We start from the raw sequence: 25,400 nt of genomic DNA, 5'->3' as shown, positions 1-25,400 counted from the left end.
GTTCTTTTCTCTATACACATGAACAAAAAGCACTAGGCTGAGTTGAGAAGAAAGATGAAGACAGTCCTCTATGATGTAAGATATTCGCCATAGGCATTCAATTGGTAATCAACTCATTATCACCTTCAACAATGAGATCATGAAACCCCTTTTCCAAAGCTATAAGTAAAGCTTGTTGAACAGCTAAAGCTTGTTGAACTGCTAAAGCTTCAGCAACATAGGCATAAGTCTCCTCTGAAAAAGCAGCAAAACAAGAAAGAAAAACTCATGGTTCCGAAAAACACCGCCAATCCCAGATGGACCGGGAGAGCCAAGGCAGGAACCGTCCACATTTGCTTTAACAAAACCAAAAGCAAGGAGGTGACCATGACAATAAGACAATGTGCTTCAATTTTGGTTTTTCCACTTAGTGGAAGTAAGAAACTCTTCAGCAAAGGCATAGCATGAAGAAGCAAGAGACCTGGCTGTCCTGAACTGAGCTCTGAAAGTGATTCCATTATAAGATATCCAAATATACCAGATTGCACTAGCAAGAAGAAATAGTAGCCACTTTTAGTTCTGCTATGAGTATGGAGATTAAGTAGGGTAGAAGTACATTCATGAAATAGATGACAGACCATGAAAAAGAGGCATGAAACCCAGATAATTCCAAACATCAGAAGGGTAACTACAGGCCCAAAAGATATGATCCATAGAGACTGTTAGGAAAGAACAAAATGGACAAGTAGCATTGATGTGAAATCCCCAAGAACCAAGGAGGCCAGAATGAGGAACCGTGGTCCTTCATAACTTTCCAGGAAGATTTTAACCTTAGGAGCAGTAGGTATATGACAAAGCTTCAACCAAATAGAGTAAGAAGGAGAATAAGAACCATGCAAAGAGAGCCTATATGCCGCGGAGACAGTAAATTTACCAGAAGAGGCAAGGGACCTGATGGGAGAATCTCTCTCGAGAGCATTCAGGAATATAGGAAGGGGTATAATAGGAGACACTAAGTCTGCCAGAAACCAATAAAAAAGATCTGTATTCCAACTCATGGTTGAAAAATTGATGAATGCAGCTACTGTATTGGGGGCATCAATCGGTAATGGAAAAGGTGCTGAAGATGGAGAGAAAATGGGAACCCAGGGATTAGTTCATGGATTAATTGAGTGCCCATGACCCACTTTGTATAATATCCCCTTGAGAAGAAGATCTCTAACTCGAAAAATAGATTTAAACCCCCAGGAAGCTGTAGTAGGACAGGAGGCATGGAGAAAAGAAGATTGAGGTAAGTATTTATCTTTCATTAACTTGCTCCAAGAGAAGAGGACGGTTGAAGGAGATCCCATGCCTTATGCATTAGAAGAGCATTGTTCATGTGACTAGATAATTAAACATATAGACCTCCAGATCTTTTAGATTGACAAATGTGACTCCAACTGATAGTAGGAACAGGATATCTATCACCACAGGCCAGAAAAATTGATAAATAAGACGATCAAGATCTTTATGAATTGAAGATGGGAGCATAAAATAAGACATGAGATAGAGAGGCATGGCAGAAAGAGTAGCTTGAATCAATGTCTTCCAGCACTACTCAGAAAGAAGTAGTGTTGATGACAATGGCAAATTAATACATTTTTCTCAGAATTAGGGAGAGAGGAAAAGAAAAAATAAATAAAAGAAAAGGAGGGAGGGGTTGGGGAACTGCTGTGAAAACCACTTTCACCCAAAATCACTCCTCGTCCACCCCCCCCCCTTTTTCTTTTCCTTAACCATCAACTAATGAAACAGACTGAAACACATGCAACTAATCTAAAACAGAGTCGTCAGCAAAATTATGGACAAACAGTAGATGCAAGCTCAACAAAACCACCATCCAACCACCTCGTCAACGTGTGTCAATAAAGGAATTATGAAGAAGTTTCCATGCAAATCCAAGTGAAGTAAGCAGTTTAACAAGCTTTCTCCTAAGTTGATTGCAGTCATATCACTGGTTTCTTCACCTAAAGCAAAGCAACCACTGAAGAGTTCATTTAATAACCCACCACAAAAACAGCCACAGCATTTTACCTGTCCCTCTTCCCACGTTCCACTCAATACCAAAGGAAGTTGCGGCAAAGAAGGACAGCACATGAAATGGTGCAAAGTAATTGATCGAAATATACTATAGGGCTAGAAATATTTTACCTTTATGGACTGAAAAGCCTACTTGTTATAGGAGTCAAATATAAGTTACTGCATCCAAAACAAAATAAGTTAATGTCATTTTAGGTATCCGAAAACGAAGTTAAATCAGTGGTCAGCCTTATGATGGAAGGGCAGCTAGGGTTCGTGCCTCCGTTCTTAGTAGTTCCTCGATATCCATTCCATGGCAATCCATATATGCAAGAGCCACCAAGAAGTTCTCCATCTTGAAAGCCGCCCCTTAAGGAAGTAATCCATAGGGTTGGTGTGGCCGGCCCTAGTTGCCTTGATTCACACTAGTTGTTTCCAGTAGCTCAAATCCAGATTCCTCTTGACCTCAGCATGAGCATGGGAGAGTATATGCGCTTTTGTTTTTATTATCATAGTAAAATATACAGTATGCTAGGGACAAGGCTGAGCAATAGGCCAAAGCTACATACTTATTACAAATATAAGAAATATAGACAACTTAAGAAGCAAATTTAAAACCCCCCGACTAGCAAACTACAAAGTAAGCATTCCTTTTCCATAATTTTCCATAAGTGAACAGGAATTTCATTCGATATAGGAGGTTTATGCAGACACACTGAGTGATGTACAGTGGATGAAAGCTGTTGAAAATGGAGAAGACTTTTCAAAACTAATGACTAAGGGGAGGAGGAGAGAACAGCTTCAGGATGAGGCAAACGAATTGGCCAGTGATAATGTAGGGGTTGAGCAAAAAGCATTTGACCCAAGGAATCTCAATGAGTTGAGAGAGAGAGAGGACCCTTCTCTCAAGAGGACTTTTCTCAGCTTCTGTACAGTGTGCTCATGCTATGCTAACCCCCTTCCTTTCTGATTAGTACTCAGATGTAACCTTTCGTGCTGCAAATAAGAAATTGTATATAATTTATCCACAAAAGAAAGAAATAATGTTCCAGAGGCTTAAATGATTTAGGAGTTGCTTATGACATTACTGTATCATTATGAATCTAGTCATAAACCTTGTCTTCTGCGAGGGATATTACTGCTTCTGCTACCCCACAGATGTGCCTGAATAATCAATCTGTAGAGGTCAGTGAAATGATTAAAAAAGAATGTAGTCAAGGTATCATTCATTTGTCAACTGGTTAATTTGGATCTAACTGGCATCAATTTTAGCATTCCAAATCTAATTGCACTTAAATGAATGGACAACACAACAGGATTCAGGAATCAATTTTTCAAAATAGAAAATCATGTTGTAAGTTGTAGCAAGATCAGAACCTAACTTTTTCTCTTTTAGTATGTAACACATTTTTTTTTTGTTTTTCAATGAGAAAAAATCATGTCATTTCACATAATAAGTTGCATTAAATGCTGCATTAAAAGACTTCCAACTTTTTTCTACCCAAAAAAAAAAAAAAAATTTCAGCTCCATGAAAAAATGTGATCTCACATTATTGATTACTACAATTTTACATGCTAAAGGGCAGTTATTACTTTTAGGGAAAATTGTTTCTGAGCCTCTAATTTTGACTTATGAATTCATGGCCTTGTCTGCTAGTTACTCCTCCCTTGTCCTTTGATAAACAAATAAATGATTGGGCTTCGGCCTTGGGGCTGTGGAAAGAACATTGGAGGAGGGTTCGACCTCACTGACGTTTCACAACTTCCATCACCGTTGCTTTCCTATTCCTCCTCCCTACAGGGCACAAGCGTTCCTTTTCTGTTCATTGTTCACATCACCAGCCTGCTAACATAACGTCTCATTATTTATCAGCACTCCTGAGTCCTAGATCAAGTTTTTGCATTATTTCTACAATACAGTAACATTATTACAATCACAGAGTACGTCCAGTGGAAGTGTGGAACTCACCTGAGCTTGCAAATGAATTTGTCTCTACAATAATAAAGGGCTTTAATTACAGGTCAATCCTCAACCTTTTGGCATCAATGCTAAATCCTGGAATGTCCTCAATATTGTGGCCACTGATCTTATTCTGGTCATCTTCAATGTGAACCAATACAGATTCTTTATCTCCATCCACAATAACGACATCATCATCATCATCATCTGAAGCAGACTTGTATTCCTCCGTTATTCCATCATCCGATAGTTTATTCTCCACATCTAGCCTGTGGACCAGCAGGACTCCACACTTCTTCACTTGCAAACTTACACTAGGGCTCCAAGCCTGAATTTCTACTGAAACCTCCACCTCATCCCCCACTTCAAAGTGATCGCCAAAAACAACTTCATGTCCCGAGAAATCCCAAAGCTCAGGAATTGTAATATGGCGCACCCACAATAACTCTTGACCTGGTGGAAGTGGACCTGTGTTTTGCCAATCAATAACATAGGCCCTCCATTGAATACCTTTGGTTTTATTACAAATTACAGTGAGAGCACGTAAATTTAAGATGAATCTCTCAACTAAAAAAACAGCAGATACATCCAACCCACGGATCAGACAACGCGAACAGTCATGAGATACCTCAAAGGATACGGAAGACCCCATATTTTGATGGCTTATCCATTCCGGAATCTCACTCCCACTACCCCATATTTCAAAGTGATCCTGGAAATGGTAGAAGCTATTCTTCCTCAAACTGTTACCCAAATCGTGGCAGTATCTTTCCTCGATGTGGATGCGTTGTACAGATTGATGACAAGTTTCCATGCTCTGGATCTCCCTGCAATTGACTAGCAAATTCGATATGTCACCATCTACAAACAAGGAATCTAAATTTGTAGGAAGCTTTGGCAGTGTTTGAGGCCTACCACAACCTTCCAAAGTTAGTGATTGAAGTTTAAGGCAACTTATTTCATACGATTTACTACAGAAGTGATCATAGTCGATTCTTAACTTTCTTAAGTACTCTAAGCCCTCAACGTCTACTCCTTGCAAAGAGGTGCAACCTTCTGCCTCCAAAAACGCCAAGCTTGGTGGAAGCTCTGGAAATGACTGTAGCCTCTTACATCTGTTCGCATAAAGAAGATCTAGTCCAGAGAGATTGCTGATGGTGGATGGTAATATTTCCATTGAGCAACCTGATACATACAAACGTTCTAACATTGGCGGAAGCTCTGTCATTAGTTTGAGATCTCTACAATCGATCAATGAAAGACGAGAAAGATGAGAAAGGTGTCTAATGTTGGCTGGTAGGGTGCAGAATCTGTTATTCTCCATTCTTAACACCCTCAACAATGGCAAGCTCCAGAAATCATTGGGAATCATATCTTCTGACAGATTGCAATGATTGAGATTTACTGATTTCAAAAAGCATAAACGAGAGAAAGAAGAAGGAAGCAAATTGGTAGAAGTACAATGTCTCTTTAGTGAACCAAGATATTGGGGGAATGAAGAAAACCAATAAGTAGATCGTTCCACCAGTTTTGAGCAACCATGGAGATTGAGTTCTTCAAGGGATGTCAACATACCAATGCTGTCTGGAAGCTTCATAAGGTTATTGCAGTTTTTCAAATTCAAGACAATAAGCTTGTCAAGATACCCAATGGATTGATGAACCTCAACCAGACTTTTACAATCTTCAAGGACCAGTTCCTCAAGACTGGGGACTCCTAAGAAGTTGGGAGTTTTCCTCAAGTAACTCGAGTGACTAAGGTTCAGGATTTTCAACCTTTTGAGCAGCTGCATATTAAAAAAGTGGGGTGGAACAGAAGAAATAAGTATTCATTGAATATATATCTAAATAAAGGAAAAATGCAGATGCTGTTTCATTACCTTGATTTCCTTCCAAACCTCTTTAACACTGCTATTTTCCATGTGAAGAACAATAAGATTCTCCATGTCAAAATTGGTAGGTATAGAATTCAAAGGGAATCCATGCCAGCAAAGCCATTTTAATTTCTTAGAGAGATGTTCATATCCTCCCCTTAGGTGTACATAGTTGAGTTGAAGCAGTCTTAAATTACGCATGTCTACAAATGCTTCAGTATTAAAACACACATCCTCAAATTGAGAAATGTTTAGGATAATGCCTTCAACAGATTTGGTTCCCTAGTAACAAATAGAGTAAAACACTCAAATAAGCAAATACACCACATATGCACAAAAACACACATTAGAGTAAATGCAGTAGAAGGAACACAAGCAAGAGAGACGGCTCTACTCATGATTCAGTGATAAATTCTCAGATCTGTCTCCAAAGGAAATAATCCCAACTGTCTGTTTCTTGAAGATCCTATTGCCAAGATAAAAAGACAAACTAACAATTCTTACATGAAGTAAATAGAAAAAGGAAGTGTGTTTGCAAAGCTGCAGTGTAAGGGCAATCTCCTACGCCACACTAATTTTGGAGCAGTGAACGATTTTGTCAATAGAAAACCCAAATGGTCAGGAAGAGGTTTATTTTTGTGCTAACGAGGGTGTTCAAACCTTTTGGCCCAACCAATTCCTTAGACGCCCATTGGCTAGTCTGGGGGGGGTAAGGGGAGTCAAACTCGGAAGCATGTCAATTTAGGCACACTTCCTTGCCAACTGAGCTACACCCTTGAGGTTGTCAGGGAAGAGGTATTAACCAAGAAAAAGGGAAAAAGGATGCTGCTTGGTCACATTCCCCTGTGCCCACAGGGGCTCAAAATGACCCGTCATGCCCCTCCTATTGGATTCCCTTATGTTCCCCCATATTGATCCCATGTTGGTGCAAGAACCACAAAACCAGGAAGCAAACCCTTCCCTTAAAAAAAAAGAAAAAAAAAAAAAAGATGGGTATTGTTCTCTATAGGGGTGTGTGGCCCCTGTGCCCAGATACAGGGGGTGCAAAATGACCACCACACCCCTCTTGGTTGATGCCCATGTGCATGCTCTCATTGGCCAATACACTAGTGCAAGTAGGTGTATCAATTCCAAACCTGTGCTGGCAGGCTCGACTGGGAAAACCCTAAACTAGCTCGGCTCGTTTATTAAACTTGTCAAGCACAAGCCGGGCCCGACTAACATTCAGTCATTTCCAATGCAAGGGTGCTATCTGACTGTCGCCTGACTGGGACGGGCAGATTAATATCTCGACTCAATCCAACATGTTTAGAGCCCGTTTAGAGCCCAATTAGAGACTGTTTACTTAGGCCGACACATTTAAAGCTCATTTAAATCCTGTTTGGAGATAAATGTCTCATTAGCACGTTTAAGATCCATTTATCCCGATAATCGGTAGCCCGATTAAAGACAGGTACCCGACTGACCATTTATAAATGGGACCATACATAGCATATGAGGACCAACTACTTAAAATGGGTGTAAGTGTAATGACAGGACGGGGAAAGGGAAATGAGGAAAAGTGATATTTTCCCTTGGTTTTCTAGGTATTTTGTAATTTTTAATGCCCTAGGTTTTCCTTTTCACTTTGCTTTTCTTTCTCAATGAGTGTTTTGATTTTAGAGTTGTAGACCGTGTTCTCTTCACTTTTTTTTTTCGGATGAATAAAAAAATTCATTACTAAGGAAGAAAGAATATACAGGGGGGAGGATCAAAAGCTACAAAAACAAGGTAGGGGCCTAGACCTACACAAGGGGGAAACATCAATAGGGGGGAGATAAGAGACCGGGAGACCCCAGGACACAACAGTCAGTTTGTTACTTGGGGAGTCGGCAACAGGACGATGCATATGGCTAAGGCAACCAAGTTTGGAGCTAACATAGAAGTAGATTGTTTTTCAAATCTTTTCGAATAAGTGGGAGTTGGAAGTCCATCTATGCAGATTGCGCTCCATTCAAATATGATTGATCGTAGCACAAAAGGCAAGCTTCCCGGTTATGTCACAAATAGATGGCCCATAGAAGGTCATGTTCACCCAGATCCATTCTCTATTCAAAGGCAGGATACGTTTGCGGGAAGGTCAGCAGAGGCTAAGGACTCTCTTCCAGATGCTGGAAGAGAAGGGGCAGGAGAAGAAGAGATGGTCGACATCTTCAATGCCATTCCAGCAGAGACGGCAGGAACTAAGGACCTGGATGTGATGGTGGAGAAGGAAGCATTGCGTGGGGAGGCAATAGGAGTGGGCATGCCACACAGTGAAGCTGTGACGAGGGATATGACCTTTAAACCATACGATGTTTCTCCAAGGAATAAGAGGGGCTTTGAACCAAATGAGCTCCCAAGCAAACGCCGACGAGAATCGGCCCCCAAAGAGGACGGGGTCCAAAGGACAAGATCATCCTTACCCCTGTGGCCCGGGGGAATGGGGGGAGAGAGGCCCAGAGATCAGCAAGAGGGGGAGAGGAAGGGGGGAGTCCAAATGCCATGGGTTAGGAAGGAGAAGACTTTGGCAAGACGACTCAAACCCGAGAAGTAAATAATCCTAGGAGAGACCAGAGGAAGGTGGATATTCGAAAGGTGCCAGGGGTCAAGCTATAGGGAGGTCGTGGAGCCATTATTGATGGAGTAGGAGATAGCACCTATGGTAGTAGGCCTGGAGGAAAGAATTTTACGCCAGATAAGAGGCATTAGGGGGGAGAGACAGACCAGATTGAGTTGTTTTTTAAGAGAATGGAGTAGATATAGGAAACCCAGATATTGTTACTCTTTGAGGCAATTTTCCAAATAAGCTTGAGAATGCCACCACCATTGACATCTGAGAGTCTCCTAAAGCCAAGCCCACCTTTGGATTTGGGAAGACAGATCTGATGCCAGCTCATAAGGCGAAGGAATTTGGAGGAATCAACTCCTTTCTAGAGGAAAGAGCAAAGGAGGCTCTCAATGGATTTGATGACAGAGGCTGGAAGCATAAAGATACTAGTCTAATAGAGATACATCGATTGGAGAACAAAGCGGATGAGCACAAGGTGACCAGCATAAGAGAGGAGTTTGCCTTCTAGAGCTGGAGCCTTTTCTGCAACTGGTCAAGAATGGGGGAGCAGTGTGGCGGAGAGCCTAGAGGTGATGAGAGGCAGACCAAGGTATTTGACAGGGAAGGATCCAAGGGAGAACCCAGTGATTTGAGGGAGGTTCCTAGTGGAATCCGAAATCCCAGAGAGAAAAAGGCTAGATTTATGCAGATTGATACGGACGCCAGAGAGGGATTAGAAGAGATGAAGGGAGGGCATAATGGAGGAGATGGAAGTGGGATCTACTTTGGAGAAGATAATGAGATCATCGGGAAAGGCAAGATGAATGAGGAGGGGTTTACACTTAGGGATGGGGGAGATGAGATGACGGTCAGTGGAAGATTGGATGGAGCGGGAGAGGACCTCAAGGACAATGGAGAAAAGAAAGGGGGGAAGGGGACAACCTTGTCTGATACCAATCAAGGAGGGGAAGTAAACGCCGGGAATACCATTGATGAGGGCTGAGAAGGAGGGGGAGGAGATACAGGAGGGGACCCAATAAACAAAAGAGGGAGGAAAGGACATTTGGAGCAGTACTCTAGAGATGTAGTCCTAACTCTTGAGGGTTAGAACCAAAGATGGCAGGGAGAGCGGCTAAATTCGTCGAGCGGCAGGATAGAGGGGACAGACTTCCTTTGACAGAGTAGGAGTGGATAGAGAGAAGCTCAAACCTGTTGTGACCAAAGGTTAAAGGAGAGTAGTCTAATGGACCGAGGGACTTAGGTTTGGAGGTAGGAAAGCTAGGGTTAGCAGAGGGACAAGGTAAAGCCATACGGTTGCGGTTCCGACAGGGATGATGGCGGTGAGATTTGCCGCGAGAAGGGGCAGAACCGGGAAGGCAGCGGCATCATGATCAAAAGAGGAAGCATCGGCACTATGGTTCACTGAAGAAGCAACAACATCAAGAATGACTATAGTGTCAACGACGTCAAGGGCAACTAGAGGAGTAAGGGCCTCATGCAGAGGAGAAATCTTGGGTGCACAGACTGTAGAGCTATGGCCAAAGGATTGGCAAAAAGTACACAGCAATGGCAACTAGTCGTAGTGAACAGCCTGAGAGGAGAGACCGTCTTCATCATGAATCACAATATATTTTGGAGGTTCCACTTCAGCAGAAGTTTCCATACAAATTCTCGCAAAAGCCAAAGGATCGTGCAACTTGGTTCCGTGATCCGAATAAAGATGTTTACCAATTACTGATCCCAGGATACTTAATCCTTGCGCACACTAGAAGTGAAGGGGCAAATGAGACAGGGAAACCCAAACTGGTATGGTTTTGAAATCGTTCTTATTGAGGGAGCGATGCTAATTCCATTGTCTTAGGAATATGGCTTTCTTACCAACCAACTATAGACCACCTTCCAGAGCAACATTCTTATCTTCTTCACCAGTAAAGTTAAAAATGAAGATTCCATTGTCCAATAGGAACATAGTCAGCATGCTCGAAGCCCTCCATTACCGAGTTAGAGACACCTTGATGATGGGGAACAGAGGCCGGTTGCCTAAGAAGTGACCGATGATGCAATGCTTCCATTTTTCTATCTCAGAGTCCAGGGATCCCGCCGGATAGAAGCCAACCAAGGAATCATGGTAGGGAGTCGGGGGAATGAAAGAGAGGGGGAGACCCTCTCTCGAAGGGTGAGAGCGAGAGGAGGCAAAATTTTCCCAAGATTTGGGACCAAGAGGGTCGTCGGAGGGGAGGAGGGGTGGGCTGGGGCTGGGGTTAGTGGTAGTAGAAGGAAGGGTTGAAGGAGGGATGGGAGGGGGATCAGAGGTAGGGAATGTAGGGGTAAACACAACAGGGAGGGGTGAGAGGAGGAGGAAGGAGGATGGTGGGAGGAAGGGGTGCCAACGGTGGAGGCCGCGAGAGAAGTGAGGGGTATCAGGTGAGGTTGAGGTTAGGGATGGCATGAGTGCTCTCTTCACTTCAAGTTGTAGATTTTCCAGATTTTCATGGTGTTCTCTGCTTGGTCGTCGTTCTCTTTGCCTTTAGCTCCTCATGTGATCATAATTGGAATGGCACCAAGGCGAATCAAGGTGTTGGAGGTATGTCTAAGTGCTTTTAGGTAACAAGTCACCTACTAAAGGCGAACAAGGCAACCAAGTGTTATTTTCTATTTATTATCTTTTTAACATTATTTAGTATGTTCCATATACCTTGTATCATAAAAAATAACCTTAATCCACATCAAATCATAAAAAATCAACATTAAGTCACATTAAGTCATAAAAATCAGCATTTAGATAAATGTTCTTGTTCTATAATAAGTTTGACTGGTCAAATGATTTTATTTTTACACGAGACATTTTGTATTAGGTAGAGTACAAAACTAGCTTTCCAACAAATCTAAGATTATTTAAATCTAAATATTAATGACAAATTTATATTACAGTCAACTTATTTTAAAATGCACGAATATGTTGTTAAAATTGCCTAAATAAAAAGCATTTTATGGATATCAAAACAAAATATTATTTTACCGAACTTTTATTTTTTAGCAATGTTTTACCATGATAAGATTTATGCAATTTTCATAATTGAGAAAAACCCTAACATTTGAAAGTTGAAAATCACACGTAACAAAAAAAAAAAAAAATCAGTTTTTATTCTTGGACTGGAGGGTTGAATTTATATTTTTTTAGAATTTGATTTTTAAACTATTTTTTTTATTCAAATAGGGAGATATTTTCTTATTTATAAATAATTTCTTAAGTAAAATGTACAATGATATTTGACATAAATAAGTGTTGCCTTCACAATAAGGGGACAGTTGCCCAAACTCCACCTAGGAGACACCTTAACAACTATGCGTGTAATGCGATTACTCTAGGATGTACGTTCTTTCATCATTTGTATGGTTTGCTAATTGGTCGTCTTACAAATCTGGGTAGGTTGATTTTGCTTGATTTCTCCTAATTTCTCCATTATTCTTGGTGGTTCTTTCATTTTGGATCGCACCAGTGGCCCGTTCTTCTCCTTTGTGTCTGTTGACATTGAGTTCCTGGGGATAGATTTCTATCCCAGTTTTGTCAATGTTGTAAGGACAAGAGTAACTCGGCTCCGTTTGGTTGCAAGGGGAATTAAAGGGAAGATAAGTGAAATCTACAAAACTTAAAAAATAAATTTTTGTAATCATTACTCCATGTTACTATATCACTAACTCCAAAACATTCCATATTTGGTTATTGAATTTCATTTTACTTTGCATTCAAAACCCTTTGCAATAAAATGTAAAATAAAAATTACATGTAAAATGTACCCTTAATATATATGGTAAAAAAATTTCAATAGTTTGTACAATCACATGGGATCACATGGGTATTGATTACAAAAGTCTTTTTTAAGTTCGAAAATTTCATTTCCCTCTCCTTTAAATTTCCCTTAAAACCAAACATATCCTTGGAGGGAAATATTGGTTTCCTCCACCTTACACAGATTAGAAACACTCAACAACTTCGATGACAGCCTCTCCAATTTCGGAGGTGGTTATAGTTTCATATGGTAGTTTAACTTCAAAGAGATAGTAGTGGTCTATTGTCAGATACGGCTACAGTTCTTCTCACCAAAGAAGGTAGTCTAATGTCGATGAAGAAGAGTGAGAGAGAGGAGGCAGCCACAGAGCAAACACCTGAGGGAGATAATGAATGAGGAAGACAGAGTGAAGACCGCTGTAACTTACCCTCAATATTTATTTCCATAAAATCTCATTGATTTTGATGTGATTATAAATAGAAAGAGCATAAAAAATAAGTTGCTCACTATTGTAATGGATTCTAACATGAATTTCACGATCCAAATAGTTGCTACCAGGAAATGGCGGCCACTGTTTTTAAGGTTTATCTTTTCAATTCTAGAAAGGCGAAAGCTTATGACATTCTATATGTGCAACGGCTTGCGACACTAAATGTTATTCTCAATTGGGATATCGATGATCAGATTCGATTCGAAAATGGAAAATAGAGTTTTGGTAATGAATTAGAAACAAAAAACAAGTTATACATCATTTTCAAAAAGTAGTGCAAAATTAGAGAGGTCCATATCCGAGGTTCTCCAATCTTCATGATCAGTGGAGTTTTTTTGGGTTCATTTGATTGGCCAGAGACCAACACGACTTTTCTAGATTAACATCACAATATGTATAGATTACTTTGTGATATGTATCACGTATAACTCATAAAATAAAAATAAAGATTTAGTGGATTTAAGATCAACAATGATTAGCTTGTGTGCCATGCCAAGAGATACCATGGACATAGTTGTCCAGATAAACCATAGATAATTTTCAAAAAAAATTGTCAAATCCAAAATAGGAAGAAATGGGGAGCTTCTCTGAGCGAACGGAGCAAAAAGGGCAGTCCATTGGAGTTTTGAGCAGTGATATTTTGGGTATTTAAAGCAATAAGGGAGATTTATGACCCTTGATTACTCCAAACACCTTTGCTCCGCTGTCAAGAAGATTTATTTCTTTATTTATTTATTTATTTATTTATTATTATTATTATTATTATTATTATTATTATTATTATTATTATTATTATTTTGCTTTAGAAGGATAAAAAATGTATGTTTTTACCTTATGTTTCGCCAATGCATCACAAACATCCTCTTTTGACCATAATCTTGTACGTCTTCCAGGTTGTTCAGGAGATTCTTCACGAACAATTTCCTTTGCCATCTCTCGAAGAAGATCATGCATCCTTAGTTTCTTCTTTTCATCAATTGCAATAAGAGATCTTTGAATGAGAACGCTGATTCCGATAACTGGAAACAAGTTGCATCCATCTAGTATTTTAGATGCATAGCTTTCGTCCACTCCAATAAAGAAGCATGCTATATCAAGGAAAATATCCTTCTCCATGTCATCCAAATCATTAAAACTTAATCGAAGTTTTTTTTGAATTTGATAATCAGGAGTACTTTTTAGTTTGGCTAATACATTCTCCCATTCAGATAAACTTCTTTTGCCAAACATTGTAGAACCCATAACCTCAAGAGCTAATGGAAGTCCTTTGACATGGCTAACTATCTCCTTTGAAAACTCCTTATAATCATCTGGTGGACAATCACTCTTAAATGCATGCCAACTGAAAAGTTGAAGAGATTCATGAGAGTCCAACTCTTCAGGATGATAAATGTGACATGCTTCAACCTCGTTTAGCAAATGTTTATCCCTTGATATGACAATGATTAAACTTCCCACGCCAAACGAATCATGCTTGACAACCAATGCATTTAATTGCTCTGAATGATCTACATCATCAATAACAATAAGAACCTTTTTGCAGTGAAGCCTATGTTTGATCACATTTATTCCTCTAGCAACGTTGCTTATCTTCAAGTTTTTCTTCACAAGGACATCAGAAAGGAGTTGTTCTTGTAGATTAATCAGACCATTGTGTTGTTGTGAAACTTCTCTGACATTCTCAAGAAAACTATAACCTTCATATCTATGACAAATTTCATTATATATGGCTTTCGCAATGGTTGTCTTGCCTAAGCCACTGATACCCCAAATCCCTACAATATGAACTTCATGTGGAGAAAGAATTGAACAATCTGTACTCAAAAACGTTGCAATATGCGAATCTATTCCAACGAGATAACTAGCGATGTTCAATGGTGTTCGACTTCGTTTGATCAAAACAACACCATCAACAATTCTTTGGATAAATTTTTCTTCATGCCTACAAATAATAATTCATATAACAATTATAAAGGCAATAAAATAGTATCAAAAAGGATAAAAACAATTGCTTGTGTTTGGAATTAACATTCCTAATGACATATAATCTATCAAAAAGGGGGGAAAATTATATAGTGCCGATAACAAAAACCATCGCTATTTGTGGATTTTCCAACCTTTGTGATGAAAACAATTACCTATTTGGAATCAATGTTCCTAAATACAGTGCATAAAATAATGTTTATATAGCAGCGGTAACCGAAAAAACGTTGTTGATTGTTCTAATTAAAGGCGGTTTTTAATACTTTTTTTTTGGTAAGAAGCGGTTTTTAATACCACTGCAATATAGACCAGTACCCATTTGATGCGACCATGAATTAATTGGCAGTTTGTTCAAGTAGGGGCAGGAAGGGGTTTTCGGACGTTCAGCTGGGTGATATTTTATCGCTACTAAAGATCTCTATATTAGCAGCGGAAAAAAAAAACCGCTGGATTCTATACAGAAATATATATATTTATTGGGTTGTATGATGCTCTACTACACTTTATCAACTAAGATTTAGCGTGTAACATATTAACTTTGAAAAAACAGGAGAGGATTTCACCAAGAAGGAAGGAATTACCCATTGGAAATGTTATGCAGATCCCAACCAGAAAGGTTAGCCGCTGTAGTAAGAGCTGGCCTCCAACTCTCCACCTTCTCTTCGAAACCCTTCCGGCCATGTCTCGCAAACGCTTCCTCTAAACAACCGGTCTGTTTCCGTACATCGGAGGGATCCACATCACAGAAAACAGGAAAAACAGTTAGACCAGTCCCGTTGCTTCTGCATTCAATTATCTTCACCAGTTCATCTAGACACCAAATCGACGAAACGTATTTTCTAGAGAAAAGGACTATGGCGATCTTCGATTCTTCAATTAATGATTTCTCTCCTCCTCGCAGCTGCTTGTGTTCATCGTCGTCGCTTCTCAACGTGTGAATCCCTCTTTGGACCAAAGCATTGTAGATGCCGTCGATGATGATTTTGTTGCTCGGATCTTGACTGAAAGTACTCAAGAAGACATCGAGATTCCCTCGAGAGATCGAAGAAGACGAGCAGGAAATGGCGGCTTCTCGAATTCTCTTGTTGGCCATTAGGAATCGGGGATTTGGGGATGGTTTAGGGGCTCTGCATAATGATCTTCTTCGTCTATCAAGAATGGCTTTTGGTGATTGTCACTTGTTAACCTTAACCTAATCCCACCAAAATGAATATATTTAAATAAATTAAGGGATCTCCGACAGCTACACAGTATAGGACTTCACTTTTGTTCTGATATTTTAATGCTTTGGAAAACAGAGAAAGTAGAAATTGCTTTGAGAACGCGGGCTGAGGTTATCTTTTAATAATGACAAAACTGCTTCATCATGACAACTAAATCTCAATCACAAACTGGTTCATCAGAAAGTTTCTTGGTCATGCCATCCTTACTGAGGTTATCTTTTAATAATGATATGACATAATCAGTTTTGTTTATGCAGATCTGCGATGACATTGAAAATAGGTTTATTTTTCAATGAGCCATCTCAAAAATAAAATCCTATAATCAGATTATTTTCTATTTTCTAGCATGGAAAAAGGCATGGCTGAGCCTAGCTTTATGCCTATGAGGTTGGAGGTTAGTCTAAGTCTAGAGCTGAGAAACAAAGGAGCAAATTTGTCCTTAAAGCTTATTGTGGCAAAAAGGAATTAAATGGGAAAGAGCTTGAACAAGTTCTGCCTTTTTCCCCCCTCATGCTTCCAGTACTTGATTTCATATTAGTAAGAATTCATATTAGAAAATATTCTATGGAAACCATTGAGTATACATTAACCAGATAGCTACATAAGAGAGTGCAACCTCCCAATTCACGATTTCTGCAATCCTATTTAACATGAGAGCCTTGATGGATTCGAACCATCATCGTCTGGGAACAAACCCAGGTGCTCTTCCTTGTTGAGCTAAAGACTCACCAACCTACATAAACCATGTCAATTTAATCCAAATATAACAGTCAAGCACAAATAAAGAGATAGAAAGAGAATAACAGAGTGAGTTAGAGAGAAGAAGTAGAAGAAGAATAAATCTAGAATGATACTGAAAGCAGTCAGCCTCAAGAATCTAAGTATTAACAGATTAAGCAGTTTGGTTATTTAGCTCATGGAACAAACAACACCAACTGCAACAATAATCAATTCTGATTCAAATCAGCCAATTTGACCACTCTGCTTCAATCTTTTGAACGATGCCTGAAGTACCCCCACCCCTCTTTTATAGCTTTTAAGATTTAGCCACAAAAGCCCTGTCTTCTAAGAGTTGTGCAGGGGAAGTACTTGTGATTAAAGAAAGGAAATACATCAATTTCTCTTGGTACGTAAGCTAAATTAGTTGAAGGTAAGTAATGACCTTTGACCTCAGATTGCATAGTTTGGAATGTAATTCTTTCATGTGACTAGTTGACCTTGGCATGTTCTTTCTCTCTCTCTCTCTCTCTCTCTCTCTCTCTCTCTCTCAAACTCCACCTTGAGAAGAAAATTTTAAATGGCAATATTTACAAGAACTAGTCTTAAAGATATAAATTAGAACCAATCTATTCAAGGACCATAGGAATTACAATATGAAACAGTAGTTTATAAAAGCATATCATCATCATCTATGGAATGGAGTTGGTGTAGATGTAATCATCATCTATGGTATGGAGTCGGTGTAGAATTGACAGTGACCGATTTCAATTACGTGAACTTTGTAAAGAACAGGCACACAATATTAATATACATTCAAAAACTAGAACCAACTCACCAGTTCTGCATAATTCCCACAGCCCACTATTACTTCATTCTGTGGACTTCATTTTCTCTATGAAGTATGGAATAAGCAACTTGTAATGAAGGTTTTTTGACAGGAATGAATCGCAGAGATAACTGATTCATGATACCCAAATGATACAATCTACTTTTTTGTATCTCTTGGTTAGCACCTAGACCCTTCCTTTTGATTGAATTATTAACAAAGCTTTGACTAGAAGGGGAAAAAAACGAACATGGATCATAACAGAAAAATGTGATTCTACATCCAGTCTACAAAAAAGCAAAAGGTTGCAACTTAGAACTGAAAAGCATGAGATATAACGCAATGTTCAACACCTGCTACAAATTAAGGAACACACCATCATGTCATATTCTCATCTGCCCATTGAAAGTACTTTCTAAATTACAGCATTTCATGATGAATCTCACAAACTTGATGCAAAGCAGAAATGGTACCTCTGCATCAGTCCCATAGAGTGTTAACATGATAAACAACTGAGACAGACTCGCCATCAGCAGAATAGGTGATGCTCCAAGTAATATCCATTTCTCTAGTAGATCCTTAAAGAACATAACAACTTATGTGTAAATAAAAAGGCAGAGCACCGTGATATGGAAGATAAAGCCACTCCCTGTGGATCCAAATGTTTTAATTTTCCTCCCATTTTAAAGCCAAAATTAAGCAAATAAACTCACTTAGTGTTTAACCTAATGACAAAATTAAGTTAATATCTTATTGTGGTTTCAGATAGCTATAATTAAGAAATTGGAATGGAGAAGAAGATTACCCTGTTATTGTTGTGCTAAGGGTTGCAAGAACAACATTGAATACCCACGGTCGAAACCATTGAAGGATTTTAGAACACTGCAGACCTATATTTACTTCCTTCTAGTTATTCACCAATGTTGATATCATGCTCTGTTTTGACAACCTAGAAGTCCCTCACTGCGTGGACTCGATCTCATTCACCCCTCCTCCATTATACCTTATACCATGAGCGTGAGCTCTTTAATCAAGGCAATCCAACCCCCTGAAATTTATTCCATTAAACCTTCTACTGGGAGGTTGAAACCAACATCCAGTTCATGCCATTTTGGTTTCACCAGATTGAGTTTCAGCAACTAAAATAGGGTTTGTCTATCGAACGATGCAAGAGGATGTTCCAGACGATGGTCGCACAGAGAAAGGAGAAGTCATCGGCGGCTATTAGAGACGGCGAGATGAACGCCGACAGCCTACTAGAGACAGTGGGATGAATTCCAAAGGAAGGGAGGAAGTTCCCGCGCCACCGATCAGGCTCGTGTGTAGCACACCCCTGCTCTACAGATCGTGTAGCAAGGCATAGAAACTTGACACGTGGCTTTTGGAGATCATATGGTCTAATGGGTTTAAGCCTGAGGGAGTGGAAGACATTGGCCACACACTTGAGCTCTCGAACTGATTGGGCACGTGGGTTCTCTAATTTTTCAAGGAGTCTTACCACAAGCAAAACTAGAAAACCAAAGTAGTGTTTCTTCTTGTTCTTCCTTGGATTGAGAATACAAAAAAAAAATGAAAATTTTCTTACTTTCTTCTGCTATTTAAGTTGAAGGGTCTTAGTTCTTTCATTTAAGAAAAATTGGAGAAGCTTACAAGGATTGATGGTGCAAGAATGATGATGGTACAAGAATGATGGAGAAGAAATAAATGAGAAAGTAGAGAACCCTATTTTTTTATTTAAAATTTTACATCCATCTTTCAGGGATTTGATTAAAAAGATGATAGAGTGTATCGTTGATGTATATTTGTCCCTAAGGATTAAGCCATCCACATCTCAAGATTAATAAAGTCCAAGTGTCACAATCCTGGGGTGACCTAGACGATGTATGGCTCATCCCCATGCTATAGAGGAGCCGAATCCCACCGTCTCATCTTGTGCGTCTTGATGGAAATATTTATTCCAATTGTACATGAAGGGGAAATATATGTAACAAGGGATTTAGATTACGTATATGCTCACACGAGGTGTTTAGTGCTCATCACTGTTTTCAGTAAAAGTTGAATGGTTTTCATTTAACCCTGGTATGACCTGGTCCATGCGGTTGTGGGGTCAGTATGGGCTCGCGGGATTAATCAGGCCAAAGGCCTGGATACTCGTCTTTAGCAAAAAAAAAAAAAAAGATTACGTATGTGGAATGCTTAATGGAAGTAGAACTCTAATTAACTATTTAGTGTTATGCACAATTTTTTTACTCTTTCTTGATTCCTTCTATAGAAGAAGCTATGTCGTCCTCATGGTTTCAAAAGGCTTCATGAGGGAGTAAGGACTCCGGTCCTTATAAGGACTACAGTTTTCCCATCACTCACCAACGTGGGACTATTCATCCTTGAAGCTAGTTCTTAATCACAACTTTCTACCAAAAAAAAAAAAAGAAATTTACAGTGCCACTAGAATGCCATAATTATAAGAACACTCCATTTGTTTCACCAAATTAGACTCAAACACTCTACCGTCAGTCACTGTCAAATCAAGAGTTAAAATTGTTATACCCTTTTCACTAAAATTAAGGGGGTGAGATTAAATTAGGAAGGTTAAAACTCACTACATTGTTGTCTTATAGGAATATCATACTCTATACAATTTTCCACCCAGAAAAAGAGATGAGAAGGGAGGGAGGGTGGGTTGGTGGGTGGATGATGCATGCAGAGAGATAAGATAAGATATCTATCCTTTCGTTCAGAAGAGCTAAAAATATTATCTTAATTGACTTGAGAGCGTCTCAGCTCGTCTTCAACTCTCTTTTCGAAACCTTTTTCACCTCCTTGATTATGAGAATCAAGCATTTCTATCACATCTTTCACCATCTTCTATGTTGTACCTCATAAGACATTTCTGATCACTGGTTTATTTGGCGAGAGCTGGTGGTGCCTCCCTTATGGTGGTCCCCTCCAACACCAAATATAACATGAATTGCCACTCTCTTCAAAGATCCAATTGTTGGATTTATGGGCTAAATTAATTATTCGGGTTGATTAAATGGGTGAGAGTCAAATTGCATGAACCGGTTCGGTCCACTCTCAAGCTTAGGGATATGCTGGCTCAACCCATTGTGGTTTAGGGTTTTGAGTGCAGGACAGTATTATAAATACTAGGTTTTGGGTCCCTACAACCATTATTCACTCTTCCCCACTTTACCACTAAAGTGAGAGAACCAAGGAGGTTTAAGGGGTTGTAGAAGATCCATAGCCAAGCCAATAGAGCGAAAGTGGGAGTGACCAACATCAATCATCTTCAGCATACTAGGTGAAAGGTACAAATCGATCCTCCATAATTTTATTAGATTCGTGTTCTTGTTTTTCCTGTGTGGTTTCCTCCATAGGGTTTCAATCTCAAACCCATAGGGAGTTCTAACAATTGGTATCAGAGCAGACCACATGGGACAAGAATCGATTGAATTTTTCTTATACATGAGGATTTTGATTGTTACTTAAAACCTGATTTGATTAAAAATCATGAAAATCATAAAAATCGTAATTTTACCATCACTTAAAGATCCTGTATGGGAAAACTTTCTTCACAAAAGTTGTAGATCACGAGAAGACGGTCTCGACGGTATGTCGAAAGTCACCGGAAACCTCCGGACGCGTCGGCACGTGCCGTCGGAAATCGGCTGCCGGAGGAGAGAGAAAAATAAAAAAAAATAAAAAAAAGGCGGCGAGTCATCGCCGGTTCAACTCGGAAACCCTACCGATTTGAACCGGCGACACAGTGGGTCAACTCATGTGCACTATTTGACTCGGTCAGAGGTTGACCGGGTCATTGACCAATTGACCCGAATTTGACCCGGAACTCATATGGCCGAACCGGTTGGTTTGGATTGATTTAAAAAAAAAAAAAATAAAGGCTTGTTTGGTTTTTGTTCATTTTGGGTTTTTATTTAAACTACTTTAAATTTCATTTAAAGGTTCGTTTTAAGGCCAAATTGAAATCTGTTTTTTGCGTTGGATTCCTTGTTTCGGGCCACATTTAATGATCTAATTTTTAATATAACATATTTGTTTGAAATTTTATGTTGTATTTGGTTTCAATTTGTTCCTTTTGGGTTTTTTATTTAAACTACTTTAAATTTCATTTAAAGGTTCGTTTTAAGGCCAAATTGAAATCTGTTTTTTGCGTTGGATTTCTTGTTTCGGGCCACATTTAATGATCTAATTTTTAATATGATATGTTTATTTGAAATTTTATGTTGTATTTAGTTTCAATCATTGAAACAAAATAGCATAAATCAATGCTTTGAAAAATATATATGTTATTGGTTACCATGAAATTGAGAATTTTTTTTTTAAATTGAGATATGTTAATATGGAAAAGGGTGTAAGCTTCCGCTCATTCTTAGTTGCAAAGTAATTTTGCTTTAGGAAACCATGAAATGATGAGGTGGAATCCACCAAAGTGGTACATCTTATTATTTTATGATTTTCCACAGGAAAGCAATGTAGGTGACATTTGCCCAAAGGTGATGTCACCAAAGTTAAGAAAATGACAGTAACCTAGAGGTTCCTAAGCCCAAAGGTGAGGGGATTTCAAAAGTTATTGTTCTTTTCACAGTAAATATAAATTTACAAGGGGACCAGTGCATTCTTAGCCCAAAGGATAGGAATGTAGTTGCGATTGTGACTCTTGTATGGTTATTGTTGTCCTAGTGACATTTATATGTATGTTTTGAACATAAAGATATACATCTCCAATGGGAAAGATATGATAGAACTGAGTGAAACCCACCAAAATGGTACATTCAGTTCGATTGTATCTTCTCCAACAGTAAAGGTGATACTTTCCCAAAGGTTATGTCATCAAGGTTTGAGGATAATCATCCACATTTCAGAAAGGGACATTGAATTTGGAGTTCTTTTGCCCAAAGGTGATTGAATTCCAAAGTTAGTGTTGTTTTCACAGTTAAAAGAATAATATAAGAGCATCAGCTAATTCCTGTCCCAAAGGATAGGGATACATTTTTAGTTGTAACTCTTATTTAAAATATATTGATGGTATTACATGCTTTTATATTATGGTTTATATTTTGATATTTGGCATGTATTGTGTTGTTGTTACTGCTGTAGTAAGATGGCAGTTCCCTCAAGTTATGTATCTTCCATCCCAATACTCACTGGTAACAACTATCAAAAGTGGGTGGTGGAATTAGAATTGCATTTAGGTCTTCTTGACTTAGACTTGGCACTTAGGGAGCCTAAACCTGAGCCTCTCACAGACTCGAGCAGAAGTGCTGAAAGGACCAAGTTTAAGAAATGGACTGAAGCAAACAGAAAGTGCATACTGGTTTTAAAAAGGGCAGTTCCTGAAATTATACGTGGGAACATAGAGATCAAAGACACTGCAAAAGAATTCCTGGATGCTATTAAAGGTAGATTTCAACACAACAAGAAAGCTGAGAAAACCACATTGATGACCAGGCTAATGAATACAAGGTATGATGGATGTGGGAGTGTTAGAGAATACATTTTGGGTGTAACTACTGATGCTGGTAAACTTAAGGATCTTGGAATACAGATCGATGAAGAATATATTGTACATATTGCACTGAATACCCTCCCTAGTCAGTATAAGGTTATCCAATCTACCTACATTGCACTGAAGGACGATTGGAGCCTAAATGAGCTCATTTCCATTTGCACTCAAGAGGAAGAAAAATTGAAACAAACTAGGTTTGAGAGTGCACATGCAACTTTTCACAAGGGATCTTCTGGTGGACCAAGCAGAAGGAACAAAAATTTTTCCAACAGAGGAAGCGTCAAGCCATATGACAGGACTAATAGCTCTCAAGAACTTGACACATCTCAAAAGGTTCAGGATGAAGAGAATACCAACAACTTAGAGTGTTTCTGGTGCCATAAGAAAGGACATGTGAAGAAGGATTGTTTTATTTTCAAGAAATGGTTAGAGAAGAGGAAGAATTCTGGGGCTGATAAGCAGGATGATACCAAGAAAGGGTGAGGTAGAATGATCACCAGTAATTGAGAGCAAGTAAAATTTGGTCCCATCAAGTAGTTAGGATTTCTTTACATACAGTTATTTGAAATGCTTGATTAGTGGGAGCTTTGATTTTGTTTAGTATTTGTTTATGTTTTGAACCTTAGCCCGTATGTTTTGGGGCACAGTTTGATGAATTATGGTTAAGTTTTAGCATTTACATTATGCACAGTTATTTATTGAAATATTTGGTTTATGATTTCATTTAAGAATGTTTTTATAGGCAGTAATTGTCTTAGTTATAGGCAATATTTTGCCACAGTTCAAAAGGTAATGTTTGCCACATTTTAAGACAGTATTTGTCACAGTTCATAGGCAATATTTGCCACAGTTTATAAGCGGAAGGCCACAGTTAGATATTAACCACAGATCAAAGGCGATTTGCCACAGTGAAGGTTAATATCTCAGTTAAGGACCTACATAGAATGTCAAAAGTATAATTTGAGGATGTCAATATTTCTATGATGGTATCCCACATAGATTCGTGTTAAGAAACTTACTTATGTTTGTAATAATAGAAAGTTGTATGTCGTATATTGAGGTGTATCTTCTGCTGTTATTCGATGTGAGTGGTTTTTCAACTGAATCACAGTAAGAGTGGTTAAGGTAATAAGATTCTATGGCCACACCAATTTAAAAGACATCCTTATAATTAATGTAGCCCAAGTGGGAGATTGTTGGATTTATGGGCTAAATTAATTATTCGGGTTGATCAAATGGGTGAGAGTCAAATTGCATGAACCGGTTCGGTCCACTCTCAAGCTTAGGGATATGCTGGCTCAACCCATTGTGGTTTAGGGTTTTGAGTGCAGGACAGTATTATAAATACTAGGTTTTGAGTCCCTACAGCCATTATTCACTCTTCCCCACTTTACCACTAAAGTGAGAGAACCAAGGAGGTTTAAGGGGTTGTAGAAGATCCATAGCAAGCCAAGAGAGCGAAAGTGGGAGTGACCAACATCAATCATCTTCAGCATACTAGGTGAAAGGTACAAATCGATCCTCCATAATTTTATTAGATTCGTGTTCTTGTTTTTCCTGTGTGGTTTCCTCCATAGGGTTTCAATCTCAAACCCATAGGGAGTTCTAACACCAAGGCCCTTGTAGATTAATCAACTAAATTACAACAATTTCACGTCATTCACATATTAGTGCTGGAAGCAACTTCCACGAAGATTGTCACTAACTCTTTCCAGGAACTGTTGCATCTACAATATGGATATAAGAATATCCTTCTTGAAGAAGGGGAATGAGCTTGGTTTGTCTTTGTTTCGATTACAGGTGTGTGTCATTGAACACGAAGGGCTGGCGCACGAGTGAGCGAGAAAGAGAGGAAGATAAAAAAATTTTCCCATTATTTTTCTGTTAGATCTTGCTGTCGTCGCGAGGTCGTACTGGTCGCTGCAAGGTCCTATGGGTCGTCGTTCGTCGTCGATGCCGTCGCCGCTACTCTGAACGATCGCCAGTGGTCTAAATCTAAAGATTTGGGTGAAATAAATAGTAACTTATTACAAGGGTATTTTAGGTACTTTATATTTAATAAGGGTATTTTGATATTTAAAATAAAATATAATTGCTAACATCAGCATATAAGGTATATTCTTTAACAGTGATGGATGGTAGGGGGTCTGAGTCTAATTTGGTGTAACAGAGGGAGTGTTCTTAACTTCTTATAATTGTCGCATCTCCAAGGGGTGGCGCTGTAAATTTTTCAAAAAAAAAATGTTTTTACTGACAACGGTTTTCATAACTTCCCCCTTTTAAAAGACCTCATGAGAGAGTGAGGACTCCAATCATTATAAGGATCACGGTTTTCTCATCACTCACTGATGTGGGAGTTCATCTTTGGAGCTAGTTTTTACCCACAACTGGTTTCATA

General features: G+C 39.0%; 1 protein-coding gene across 8 annotated transcripts; it reads right to left on the bottom strand.

The window, feature by feature from the left end:
- Window positions 1-3,570: 3,570 nt before the first annotated feature.
- On the bottom strand, window positions 3,571-16,099 carry LOC122062581 (disease resistance protein RUN1-like). Of its 8 annotated transcripts, none has more exons than XM_042626206.1 (5): window positions 15,288-16,095; window positions 13,555-14,665; window positions 5,880-6,155; window positions 4,916-5,786; window positions 3,571-4,837 (listed from the first exon to the last, which is right to left on the bottom strand). In XM_042626206.1, exons 1-5 carry the CDS (start codon window positions 15,797-15,799, stop codon window positions 4,056-4,058), a joined length of 3,552 nt encoding a protein of 1,183 aa, XP_042482140.1. In that variant the 5' UTR covers window positions 15,800-16,095; the 3' UTR covers window positions 3,571-4,055. The 8 variants fall into 8 exon arrangements, with proteins under 8 accessions (XP_042482140.1, XP_042482141.1, XP_042482142.1 ...); XM_042626207.1 differs by having other exon boundaries at window positions 3,571-4,827; window positions 5,002-5,786; XM_042626208.1 differs by having other exon boundaries at window positions 3,571-5,185; window positions 5,576-5,786.
- Window positions 16,100-25,400: the final 9,301 nt, after the last annotated feature.

This window comes from Macadamia integrifolia, unplaced genomic scaffold, assembly GCF_013358625.1.
Source record: "Macadamia integrifolia cultivar HAES 741 unplaced genomic scaffold, SCU_Mint_v3 scaffold1075, whole genome shotgun sequence".
Classification (NCBI taxonomy): Eukaryota; Viridiplantae; Streptophyta; class Magnoliopsida; order Proteales; family Proteaceae; genus Macadamia; species Macadamia integrifolia.
This window is presented reverse-complemented; position numbering and strand designations above follow the sequence as displayed.

Coding starts and splice junctions, on each gene's coding strand:
- LOC122062581 (XM_042626203.1), bottom strand. CDS start 15,799: ATGGCCAACAAGAGAATTCGAGAAGCCGCCATTTCCTGCTCGTCTTCT. Junction 14,666..15,287: donor CTGCATAACATTTCCAATGG/GTAATTCCTTCC, acceptor TATTATTTGTAG/GCATGAAGAAAAATTTATCC. Junction 6,156..13,554: donor ATGCATTGGCGAAACATAAG/GTAAAAACATAC, acceptor ATTTGTTACTAG/GGAACCAAATCTGTTGAAGG.